At 49.1% G+C, this 11490-nt stretch overlaps 3 protein-coding genes across 10 annotated transcripts in view; 2 read left to right on the top strand and 1 right to left on the bottom strand.

The window, feature by feature from the left end:
- Window positions 1-36: 36 nt before the first annotated feature.
- rnf41l (ring finger protein 41, like) lies at window positions 37-7537 on the bottom strand. Of its 4 annotated transcripts, XM_028980076.1 has the most exons (9): window positions 6434-7537; window positions 1992-4165; window positions 1784-1898; window positions 1482-1688; window positions 1213-1352; window positions 956-982; window positions 697-817; window positions 496-616; window positions 37-402 (listed from the first exon to the last, which is right to left on the bottom strand). In XM_028980076.1, exons 4-9 carry the CDS (start codon window positions 1685-1687, stop codon window positions 169-171), a joined length of 849 nt encoding a protein of 282 aa, XP_028835909.1. In that variant the 5' UTR covers window position 1688; window positions 1784-1898; window positions 1992-4165; window positions 6434-7537; the 3' UTR covers window positions 37-168. The 4 variants fall into 4 exon arrangements, with proteins under 4 accessions (XP_028835909.1, XP_028835910.1, XP_028835907.1 ...); XM_028980077.1 differs by lacking the exon at window positions 1992-4165; XM_028980074.1 differs by having other exon boundaries at window positions 1784-4165; window positions 7398-7438.
- Window positions 4008-11490, top strand: part of rad54b (RAD54 homolog B) — a 9978-nt gene continuing 2495 nt past the window's right edge. For 2 of the 5 annotated variants that reach the window (XR_003749780.1, XM_028980061.1), the window contains exons 1-8: window positions 4008-4142; window positions 4694-4928; window positions 7779-7910; window positions 8008-8277; window positions 8719-9218; window positions 9556-9763; window positions 10335-10474; window positions 10553-10846. Coding sequence is in view for 4 of the 5 variants with exons in the window: in XM_028980061.1 (XP_028835894.1) it covers window positions 4008-4142; window positions 4694-4928; window positions 7779-7910; window positions 8008-8277; window positions 8719-9218; window positions 9556-9763; window positions 10335-10474; window positions 10553-10846 (1914 nt within the window). In the remaining variant the exon portion in view is untranslated. Of the gene's footprint in view, window positions 4143-4693; window positions 4929-7265; window positions 7404-7778; window positions 7911-8007; window positions 8278-8718; window positions 9219-9555; window positions 9764-10334; window positions 10475-10552; window positions 10847-11490 lie in introns of those variants that run through there. The other 3 variants (XM_028980063.1, XM_028980062.1, XM_028980064.1) reach the window with 3 other exon arrangements.
- On the top strand, window positions 5332-7509 carry LOC114790218 (fibrinogen silencer-binding protein). Its single transcript, XM_028980073.1, has 2 exons — window positions 5332-6453; window positions 6530-7509. Exons 1-2 carry the CDS (start codon window positions 6074-6076, stop codon window positions 7107-7109), a joined length of 960 nt encoding a protein of 319 aa, XP_028835906.1. The 5' UTR covers window positions 5332-6073; the 3' UTR covers window positions 7110-7509.

The following is an 11490-nucleotide window of genomic DNA, read 5'->3' as shown; positions in this document are numbered from 1 at the left end:
GGGTGGAGCTAACAGGAATGAAGGCGTAGAGACTGCTCTGTGTTTACAACATTTATTTGAGTCATACAGCAGGAATTAATGAATTGAAATCTCATCGTAAACCTTATAATATCATGTTCATCCATCGAACTGGCTCGGTTTTCTGAGATGAGGTGTGTGTGTTTTTTGTCATATAACTGAAACTTCTTTGTTTTTTCTCTTGTTTGTATCTAAAATGAGATGAAGGGGGCTGGGTTTAAGGAGCCCTTCCCCATGGGTGGGTGTGGCTTGTTTTTGGTCACCCTTCTTCAGAAGTTTGAGGAGTTCTGCCTTCTCAAGCTCCGCCTTCTCCAGCTCTTCCTGATGGGAACGTTGCGCAGCCAGTAACACACACACGTCGGTCATCACTCGCGAGAGCTGGGACTGAGTAACACACACACACACACACACACACACGCGCGACATTGTCAGCACTTTCTCTTTTCTGCTGTGTGTTCAGTGCATGTAAATGCGTACCTTCAGCTGCTCCAGCTCGTTCTTCATCAGACCTTCTCTCTGCACCATGTGTCTGCGCTGAGAGTCCAACCTGGATTCCATCTCACATCTCAGCTCCTCAACCTTGCACAAGCTCTCCGTCCTAAAATCACCTCAGATGTGACCACGCGCCCCAGAAGCACACCGTTTCCGTCCGTCTTTTTTCATTTTCAAAGCACGCACCTGAGTAGCTGCAGCTCGGTACGGAGCTTGGCGACAGAGGCGTGCGTCTCGTTGGTGCCGCTGAACGCGCACACACACATGTGGGCCTCCAGGTCACGACGGCAGACAGCCACCTCACACCCTGCGAGAGAACGAGATGTGAGACACACACACACTCACACACACTCCTACCAAGACAGGAAAAACTCATTCATGCAGATTCATGGTCAGTGGCGATAAAACACACACACACACACACTATTTCAAAAACAATACCTACCACACCAGTAACACAAGTATCCCACACCTGCTGATGACACACACACACACAATGTTAGGGCGCAGTTGTAAAAGCTGGAAATTTGACTCCGCCGCTGTGTAAACGCCTCCCTTCGGTGACCAGAGGACCAAGCCCCGCCCCTTTAGGGAATTCCTGATGTCATTGGCTAAAGTGGTGATTCACTCAGATGTAGGGCCGCCAGCTGTCAGTGTCCCTGTGTACAGCTGTTGCCATGGTTACAGTGTGTGTGTGTGTACCTGCATTGGTGCAGTTCAGTAGTACGTAGTCACACTTGGCTTCGTGAGTCCGTATGGATTCCAGCGTGCTGATGACATCACAGCCGTGTGTGTGGAACACACATCTGATCTGCAGACGCATCAGGTCATTGCGCATGTACCTAACACACACACACACACACATATATATATGTCTAATAAGCATCACACACTTGCAGCATAACGGACGCAGGTCGTATCAGCTGAGGTGCGTGTATGAGGGTGTAAGACTGGGCAGAGGTGCGTTTTACCTGTAGAGTGGGCGCAGGTGAGTGTGTGTGAGGTGTGTGCGGTCCTCGGGACAGCTGGAATGCTGGGACAGCCAGGCACGGATGCACTCGCTGCAGAACACGTGTTCGCAGGGTGACATGACCGCATCCTCGCACACACACTGACACACGCTGCACAGCAATCCCTCATTGACGTATCCCACGAAACGCTCCAGGTCGTAACCCATCCTGCTCACACACACACACACACACACTGTTCATTAGAATAATGACCTTGCACGTTATAACCACCTACATAACCAGCACACAGCTCACACACTCACCTGGACCAGCGGACTCTCCTGTCTCTGGCTCCCCTCTCACTTTTCAGCGCAGCGTCTCAGGTGTGGCTCGGTTTCCGTGGCAACGCAGGCCAGGCGGCTGCTGGAGGAGGCGGAGCTTGTTGGGGTGGGACACACAAAACAGGCAGACAGATTATGGAATAAACTGAGCGTTTTAAAAGAAAAGACACACACACCCACATCAACGTACAGTCCACTTTCTCTTCTGATCTTTAATCCTCTTGTCTTTTGCACATGCGTACTGGTGTTAGAGTGACACACACACACACACACACACACACACACACACACACACAGAGGCTTTACTAAAGCATCACGCTCAGAATGTCACTGATCCTGCATGTCTCAGTAAAACAGTCCGGGTTGGGCAAAATAGGCAGGGATGGCTGGACACTGGGTACATTTGCATAATATAATGCATTCCGTTACAGTGAATTCAAAGTTATGAATTCAAAATTATTTTGCATGTGTATAACAATTATATCTTTGTTTTTTTGCAGTGCTACTGAGTGGAGACTTTCTTTTAAAATAGTTATGCAAATTTTTATGATTATTTGACACTGCAGAAGCCAGTCTATGTGCTGGGTGCACTTGCTTGTAAAATAACGTGGATGGTCGTATTCTGTCACTGTAGAATTATAATGTAACCCTACACTGATTCACGACGTGACGGGAGGCGTCAACACGAAAGGCGCTGAATTTACACGTCACTTCCGGCCAGACGCGCGGGAGTTTTGAGAGGCCGCGACGCAACACAGATAGGTAGGATGTATGATGTGGGTTTTTTGCTGTTTCTCTCGCAGTAAATGTCACTGTATGTGTGTCTCACAATGTAGCGAGGGTACATGGCGACCCACAATGCAACGCGAGCGAGTGTTTCAATAGAAATTCCATTCAGATGTCCTAAAATGTCATTTTAAAATGTACAGTACCTGTTAGCAGTTCTGCTGTAATCTGTGCTCAGGACTAAACCAGCCAGCTATCATCATTATAACCAGCAGTCGGGTATTCATGTTAACTAACCGGCTAAACCAGCCAGCTATAATCATTATAACCAGCAGTCGGGTATTCATGTTAACTAAACCAGCCAGCTATCATCATCATTATAACCAGCAGTCGGGTATTCATGTTAACTAACCAGCTAAACCATCCATCTATCATCATTATAACCAGCAGTTGGGTATTCATGTTAACTAACCGGCTAGACCAGCCAGCTATCATCATTATAACCAGCAGTCGGGTATTCATGTTAACTAACCGGCTAAACCAGCCAGCTATAATCATTATAACCAGCAGTCGGGTATTCATGTTAACTAAACCAGCCAGCTGTCATCATCATTATAACCAGCAGTCGGGTATTCATGATAACTAAACGGCTAAACCATCCATCTATCATCATTATAACCAGCAGTTGGGTATTCATGATAACTAACTGGCTAAACCAGCCAGCTATAATCATTATAAACCAGGAGTCGGGTATTCATGTTAACTAACCGGCTAAACCATCCAGCTATCATCATTATAACCAGCAGTTGAATCTAAATAGCCATGAATATCCGGCAAGCTAGTTATAGATGGTGACAGATGGCTTGTTTAGCTGGTTAGTTATCATCATCATTATATCCAGCAGTCAGGTATTTGTGTAAACCAACTAAAACATCTAGCAATCATCATTAAAACCGGTAGCTGCACACTGGTGCCCCGTTCATTATTGGCTTGATCCTGCTGTGACATATCTTGTTTTTAATGTCCTGCTTGTGGTAAATTTTTCAGTTTGTCTAGTTTGTCTACTGGCAGCACTCTGTATCTCAGCTACAGGCAATAGAGATCTGAAGGTTCCTGCATCAAACCTAAACTGCTCCAACCTCAGGGGCTCTTAGTTGAGGGATATTCATTTGCATTTGTTGTACCGGTTTAATTTTTGCAGAGAATAAACACAATTATTTTTGTGCATCTGTGTATTTCTGACATTCATTAACTGATTAATTGCCTCGTATACATGTGTTTGATAGCGCTGCAGAGTTTTGCGGTGTTGCGTCTACTGCAGATGAATGGTTTTAATGCATGAACACATTCAGCCCTGAGTTGCACTATGGACCTTTTCTAAAAGCACGATGTAGTGCGAGTTTTCAGGAATGTCTCTGCTGGACAGCATGGGGTTGGCTTCCAGTGGGCTGAACTCGTACATGCGTTTGCCTCTGTCAGAATGCGTCGATCTGGTGCCCCGAGTCAGCTCCATGGCAACGTGGAAAAAAGGCCGCGGTTCGTGCCCCCCGGGCCGCACAGAGCAGCTCCAGATGTCCCCTCACTGTCCCATCCAGTCCAACATGCTGTCACCAAGGTAGGTCTTGCTGCTGTGTGTATCTGACATAAAAGGTGCGTTTTGACAAACATAGAACAAAGTGAAGTGGTTGTCATTGTGATACACAGCACACGGTGACAACGAAATGTGTCCTCTGTATTTAACCTTAACCCTTGGTGAGCAGTGGGAAGAGTTGTGGCTTAGCTGGTGAGGAAGCATACTCGTAACCTGCGAACGGTTGCGGGGTTAAATCCCGAGCCACCAAGGTGTCACTGAGGTCCCCTTGAAGTCCCCACTTACTGCTCCCCAGACGCCTGTCATGGCTGCCCACTGCTCACCATGGGTGATGGTGTAAAGCAGAGGACACATTTTGTTGTCACCATGTGCTGTGCATCACAATGACAATCACATTACTCTCAAATCCATGGTTTAAATGACCAGATATCTGTTGCATACACACACACACACATTGGTGTTCAGTTCAGTGATGCAGGAAACATTGTGTACTGTTTTTTTTTTTTTTGTGTACAAATTAAAAAAATGTGTATGGTTAATGTGTGTGTGTGTGTGTGTGTGTGTGGTTGGTGCAGACACCAGTGTGCCAGTCTCCTGTCTCGGGGGCCTTGGCTCGTGTGCTGAATGTGAGGCCACGCTCATCGAGCCAGGAAAACACGCCCACTGTTACACGTAGTGATGAAGATGCGAACACGGGGGGGAGGCGCGAAAGAGAGGAGAACTGTGAGACCGCCGCCCCCCTGCCGAGTGGGACAAGTTCAGGAACACACCCGGACTGTGGATTACAGGCCACCAACACGCCACAACCAGGTATAGAACACAGCTGATCTTCACTCGATCAAAGACAGCGTCCATGTGCGCTGGCTACTCTGTTGTTGTGCTACACCTTGTGAGGTCAGAGGGCGCCTGACTATTGTAGACAGGGACAGATGAACTACAGTGGAGAGAAGTCGGTATAGAACTTACGGCAATTAATAGACACGCTTATCCAGAGCGACTTACAATCAGTAGTTACAGGGACAGTCCCCCCCCTGGAGACACTCAGGGTTAAGTGTCTTGCTCAGGGACACGATGGTAGTAAGTGGGATTTGAACCTGGGTCTTCTGGTTCACAGGCGACTGTGTTACCCACTAGGCTACTACCAACCCTACCTTTGTATATGATATGAGCAAACCATCATTATTTATTAGCAGCATTTGTATAAATAATTTTGGTGAATTAACTGTTTTTATTCATTCAGTTCACATTATTTTTGGTACAAATGAAAACGAACTAGTTGGCGTTAATTGTCGGTGCGTGATCCCTGCAGGCTGCCTGATCCGTTCTGCGCATGCGCCGAGTGCGTTTCGACGCGTTCCGAGACAGTCGGAACAATAAAAAAAAATTTATTTCTCAATTAGGATTAGTTTAAAAAAAACAAACAATAATCAACATAAAGCGCCTGACCGGCGCCACACGGCGCGATAAATGGAGTCTCCGGTCCGGTCCGGTCCGGTCCGGCCCAGGCTCGCGCGTGACGTCGCCGGTCGGTTAAAAGCCGCCGCCCGCGCCGCCGCGCGCCCGTCTCCCCGCCCCCTCACGAGGCCGCGCCGCCGGCATGTAAATAAACAAAAGGGCGGCGGCGGCCCCGCCCACACGGCCCCGGCGCGCCTGCGTGCGCGTATGTAGGTCAGCGCGGATTTAGTGCGGCTTTGGCTGAGCCGCATCAGCCTAAGCCGAGAGGAATCTGAGCAGAGCCCTGCCCCGTAGGCGGAGGCCTAGCGAGGACTGGCCTAGTTAGGCTTGATCCCGTCCCCGCCGCCACCGCCGCCGGCGTGTAACAAAGAGAGACGGACGTGCGGGCGCGCGTGTCGCACGCCGTTTCACTACATGTGTGAAATCAATGAAAAGACGGGAGGCGAGGGAGTTGGCCGGGTTTACTTGGAGAGGAGGACCGGCAGGGATTAGCGGCCGACATGTCGGCCCTGTACGTGTCCAGCGCCGCCGCCGTGGGCAAAGCGCGCTCCTCCAACTTCACCCTGTCTGAGAAGCTGGACCTGCTGCGCCTGGCCCAGCCGCACATCCGCCTGCTGGAGGACCACACCAACAAGCACGCCGTCATCGTGGAGAAGAACCGCTGCTGGGACAGCATCGCGCAGCGCTACAACGGCATGGGCGGCGAGCGGCCCACCCGCACGCCGCAGGGCCTGCGCACGCTCTACAAGCGCCTGAAGGAGGCCGCCAAGCAGGAGGTGATGCTGCGCAGCCACGCCCAGCCCGAGTACCGGGGCAGCATCAGTGAGCCCACCAAGCGAGTGATGGAGATGATCCCTCACCTGTTCCACGCCCTGGACAGGTGAGATTCTTTTACGATGAACCACGTTTTACGTCGCAGGAGGGTTTTTTTTTTACGTTTTCTGTGTGTGTTTCAGGCTCCAGTATAAGAGAGACTCTCCGGTGGAACAACCCGGCAGCAGCTCGTCTGGCCCCGCCCTCTCAGAGTTCTCCGGCGGCACCGTGGCGGTGCGCGTGGACTCCGAGGACGTTAAACCGCCGCCTGATCTGCCCGTCACTTCCAACCATGTGACTCCAGGCATCCTCCACCTGCGGCCGCGTGCACAAGATGAGCGAGAGGAGGAGGAGGAGGAGGAGGAGGTGGCGCTGGAGGAGGAGGCGGAGCTACACACATATGACCCCTCCCTTTCTCCAAGTCCCTCCTCCATACATCTCCCACTGTCGCCCACGGAAACACACAGACGACAGGGGATGTATTTAAGGGGCGTGGCCTCCCACAGGTTCCCGGGGCTGGAGGCGGAGTCGTTGCAGATGATGAGGGAGGAGCACGAGCTGGTGTTGGCCAATCACAGGAAAGTGGGCCTGTACCTGGATGAAAAGAGGGAGGGGCTTAAGCGGAGGCAGCAGCTGGAAGAAGAACTTCTGAGGGCCAAGGTCAAAGTGGAGCGGCTGAGAGCGGCACGCCTGCGGCACGGACTTCCTTCAACGCACATCTGAACGTCGGATGCCGTGTTCCCTGTAGCGTTCCTCTTAGTAGTCGTTTTATTTTCTTCTTCTTCTCTTCTTTCTTCGTTATTGGACGGGTGAAGAGGGAAGCAGGAAGTGGCGAGGTCACGCCGCGCACACTGTAAACGCACACACGCCGCCCGGACCATCTCATTCGTGCCGATGGGTGACAACGATAGCTGGGAAATTCTCTATGCGCCGGGTGGCCGACGCCCGTCACTTTACATCACATCACGTCCCTCGGCCCATCACCATCGTCACCTCGTGCAGTGCCCGTACCGACAGGTCTGTCAGGCTGGTGTTCTGAGCCGTCCCAGGGTCCACGTGTAGAGGACGGGGGTTTGTTGTAAATGTTAAACTATTTTTTTTAATAAAGCTCCTTTTCTCTTCCGCCTCGTTTCTTCTTGTTTTGCCTTCACGTGTCTCGTCTGGGATTGGGCCCCTGGGGATGAGTTGCGAGTCCCGGTTTAACAGCTCTTAAAGGAGCCTCGAGACTTCTGGAAAACTGCAGGCTTCCGACTGGGACGTGGGCCACGGCGCGGTGCTGCCCCCTGCTGGGGACGGCGCCGAATGGAGTGGAGCTGCACAATGCTTGTGTGTGGTGCTCTCCAAATTCCAAAATCCTCAGATTGATTGTGTGTGTGTGTTTGTGTGTTTCAGAACGGTACTTCAGCGTTGTGTGGTGTAAGGCATCGTCCAGAAAGCACAAGCGCTGGGAAGGTGATGCCGTCCTCGTGGCTAAGGGCCGAAGTGTTGTCCTGAAAGACATGGAGGGGAAGGACATTGGTCGGGGTGAGCCAATCACTGCATGGCGGCCCCTGTAAGCCGGAAGACCCCTAGAAGGTTTCTGGAATTTGTGTGTGTGTGTGTGTGTCCGTCTGTGTGTTAGGCTCTGGCTATAAGGCCTCGGAGCTGGAGAGTCTGTGTGAGGGCCAGACTCTCATGGTATCTGGAAAGCAGATCGAGGTCATGGGGGTCGTCGCCACCGAAGACTACGCTAGAGGGCGCTGTTTCACTGACGTCGGCATGGTGCCCACTGACGCTCCAGTGGTCAGGCCTGCAGCAAAACCGTTCTCACAACCAGCCGCGAAGAGCGGAGGCACAAAACTGGCTAAAAAGGGAAGAGAGATACAACCTCGACACGACCCACACGTCACAGGTACGCACGCACGCGCAACACGGTGCCCTCACGTTAGTGATGCACACACAGGCACACGTATAATCCCATTGTGGCCCAGAGGCACACACGTCACCACTGACAAAACACTGCAGACATACACAGGACGCAACCAATACGTTTCATTTATTCACTTTTATTTGGTTGTTTCATTAATGAATTTTTTCAATTTTACAATTACCAACAACAAACGCGGAAAAAAATACAGAGCTGTCAACCAATGTACACACCATCCCACCTTCAAACCCACCTGTTGTGTGTGTGTGTGTATATATATGTAAGTATTAATTGGGATGTAGTAAGAATTGTGTCTGGGGGGGGTTCCAAAAATGGTTCAATCGATTTATTACATAAAAAAAGGACATGACTGTATACATGTTACATCACAGAAACATTTTAACAATGTATGCGTGTGTATAATAGGTGCCTTAGTGATGCCACGGCCTGCGGCTAATCACCAGTGGCTCTATAATAAAGCTGGGCTCCCACTGGTGGATGTAGTTGTGGATCCTCACCTGACCAAAAAACTACGACCACATCAGAGAGAGGGTGTGGTCTTCTTGTATGAGTGCATCATGGGAATGAGGCAAGTGCGGAAATGTTTGGCACCACATTGTGTGTGTGTGTGTGCGTGCGCACGTGTATTGTCTGTGCATGACACTGTGGTGTGTGTGTGTGTGTGTGTGTCTGTCCTCAGGCTGACAGGGCACTGTGGTGCCATCCTGGCAGATGAAATGGGTTTAGGGAAGACACTGCAGTGTGTGTGTGCTCTATGGACACTGCTGCGTCAGGGCCCGTATGGAGGGCAGCCTGTGATTGGACGAGCTGTCGTTGTTGCCCCAGGCAGCCTGGTGAAGAACTGGGCGGCGGAGTTTACCAAATGGCTCGGACGAGAGCGAATCAAAGTATATACCGTTGATCAGGTAATGAGTGTGTGGGGTATTATGTTGTCAGATTATTGAGTTTTGTCAAAAATCCCTTTTTAGGCTTAATCCCCAAAAAAGTGACTCCTTCTGTCCCTGGTAAAAATGTTAAAATAATTAAAAATAACTAATCATTCATGTGAGCAATTGTCCCCACAAAACAGAAACATGTTAACTAGTAAAACTGCTTGTGTTGAAATACAACTTTTTTGTAAAACAAGGAATAGACTGAAGCTGTCCTTCATGTTCCTGAGGTTCAGTTTGGTTTTAGAATTTAGAACATTTACAGAGCAGTATGTTGAGAAAGAGAAGAACTAATGTGTGTGTGTGTTTGCAGGACCACCGTGTTGAAGATTACATCCCGTCTCCTTTGTGTCCGGTATTAGTGCTCAGTTATGAGATGGTCCTCAGGTCTTTGGAGTCTCTGAAAAAGTTTGACTTTGGGGTCCTCATCTGTGATGAAGGTCATCGGCTAAAGAACACAAACATCAAAACCAGCAGTGCGCTTCACTCACTGTCCTGTCCACGGAGGGTCATTCTCACGGGTGAGTTTGACTTATGGATGTTCTCCACAGGGGAGCTGATTCATCTGAGCATACAGTGCAGATCAAAAGTTTGGACACCTTCTCATTCAACGTGTTTTCTTTATTTTCATGACCATTTACGTTGGTAGATTCTCACTGAAGGCATCAAAACTATGAATGAACACATGTGGAGTTCTGTACTTAACAACAAAAGGGTGAAATAAGTGAAAACATGTTTTATATTCTAGTTTCTTTGCTCTGATTCCTGCTTTGCACACTCTTGGCATTCTCTCGATGAGCTTCAAGAGGTCGTCACCTGAAATCCTTCTCCAACAGTCTTGAAGGAGTTCCCAGAGGTGTTTAGCACTTGTTGGTCCAGCTCACCCCAAACCATCGGGATTGGGTTCAGGTCCGGTGACTGTGGAGGTCAGGTCTCCACTTTTTGTTAAGTCCAGAACACCTATTCATTGTTTTGATGCCTTCAGTGAGAATCTACCAACGTAAATGGTCATGAAAATAAAGAAAACACGTTGAATGAGAAGGTGTCCAAATGTTTGGCCTGTACTGTATGTGTGTCTCTGTGTGTCTGTAGGAACTCCAGTGCAGAATGACCTGCAGGAATTTTACTCCATAGTTGAGTTTGTGAATCCCGGAATTCTGGGATCAGCTGCTGCGTACAGGAAGATTTACGAGGAGCCGATCATCCGGTCCCGCCAGCCCACCTGCACTCAGGTGAGACAATCAGATGTGGCTTTTGGACGCTTCTGAGGGTTGGCCAGTTTGTGAGTCTCGGTTTCTGTTGTGTTGCAGGAGGAACGTTGTCTGGGGGACGTACGTGCGAGTGAGTTGTCCCGCCTGACGGGCGTGTTCACGCTCAGGAGAACTCAGGACATCATTGGACGTTTCCTACCCGAGCGTGTGGAGTGGACGCTGTTTTGCCGCCCCACCCTGCTGCAGAGCGACCTGTACACACTCCTGCTGGACACACGTGCAGTGCGGGCCTGCCTCTCCACACACACACGCACTCAAAGTCCCCACTTGGCCTGCATCAGTGCTCTGAAGAAACTGTGCAACCATCCTGGACTTCTTTACCAGACGCTGAAGGTGTGTGTGTGTGTGTGTGTGTGTGTGAGAGAGTTCAGATTCAGATCAGACTGCCAATTTCTTTAGACCTGTTGCTCTGCTCAAATAGTTGAAAGAAACACGGCTAGAACACAGGTCAGAAATTCCAGTCTCGGAATCCTCCATCGGAATGAATTCCTTCTGACTATTCGTTGTGTTATCTGTTACATATTTATTTATTTATTTATTTAAACTTTGTTTATTGGAATTAGAGCATGAGCAATAACGATATTCTCAAGAGGTTACAAAAGAAAACAGCTCAAACAATCTCCCAATGTAGACCCCAAAAAAACCAAATACACAAATGAATAAATAAATCCAAAACCAAAGAAAAAAAAAAAAAAAAATATATATATATATATATACACACACACACACACACACACACACACACACACATACACAAAAATCAACATCAACAATCAACCTATACAAAAATAAATAAATAAAAAAGCACCACTGCAGAGCTCCACCGAGACATGAACTGTATGACAAGTCTAAGCCTTATCAGGGCTCTTAGTTTGTATACTTGATATTCTATAGAAATCGAACGAGAATTGCTGGTGTCTTCCCATTGTAAGTCGCTTTGGATAAAAGCGTCTGCCAAATAAAGTAAAGTAAAGTAA

The sequence above is a fragment of the Denticeps clupeoides genome, chromosome 5 (genome assembly GCF_900700375.1).
Source record: "Denticeps clupeoides chromosome 5, fDenClu1.1, whole genome shotgun sequence".
In the NCBI taxonomy this organism is placed as follows: Eukaryota; Metazoa; Chordata; class Actinopteri; order Clupeiformes; family Denticipitidae; genus Denticeps; species Denticeps clupeoides.
The sequence above is the reverse complement of the archived record's forward strand: the minus strand, read 5'-3'. Positions and strand labels throughout refer to the sequence as shown.

Coding starts and splice junctions, on each gene's coding strand:
- rnf41l (XM_028980076.1), bottom strand. CDS start 1,687: ATGGGTTACGACCTGGAGCGTTTCGTGGGATACGTCAATGAGGGATTG. Junction 818..955: donor ATACTTGTGTTACTGGTGTG/GTAGGTATTGTT, acceptor GTTCTCTCGCAG/GGTGTGAGGTGGCTGTCTGC. Junction 617..696: donor ACCGAGCTGCAGCTACTCAG/GTGCGTGCTTTG, acceptor AGGTGATTTTAG/GACGGAGAGCTTGTGCAAGG.
- LOC114790218 (XM_028980073.1), top strand. CDS start 6,074: ATGTCGGCCCTGTACGTGTCCAGCGCCGCCGCCGTGGGCAAAGCGCGC. Junction 6,454..6,529: donor CTGTTCCACGCCCTGGACAG/GTGAGATTCTTT, acceptor TGTGTGTTTCAG/GCTCCAGTATAAGAGAGACT.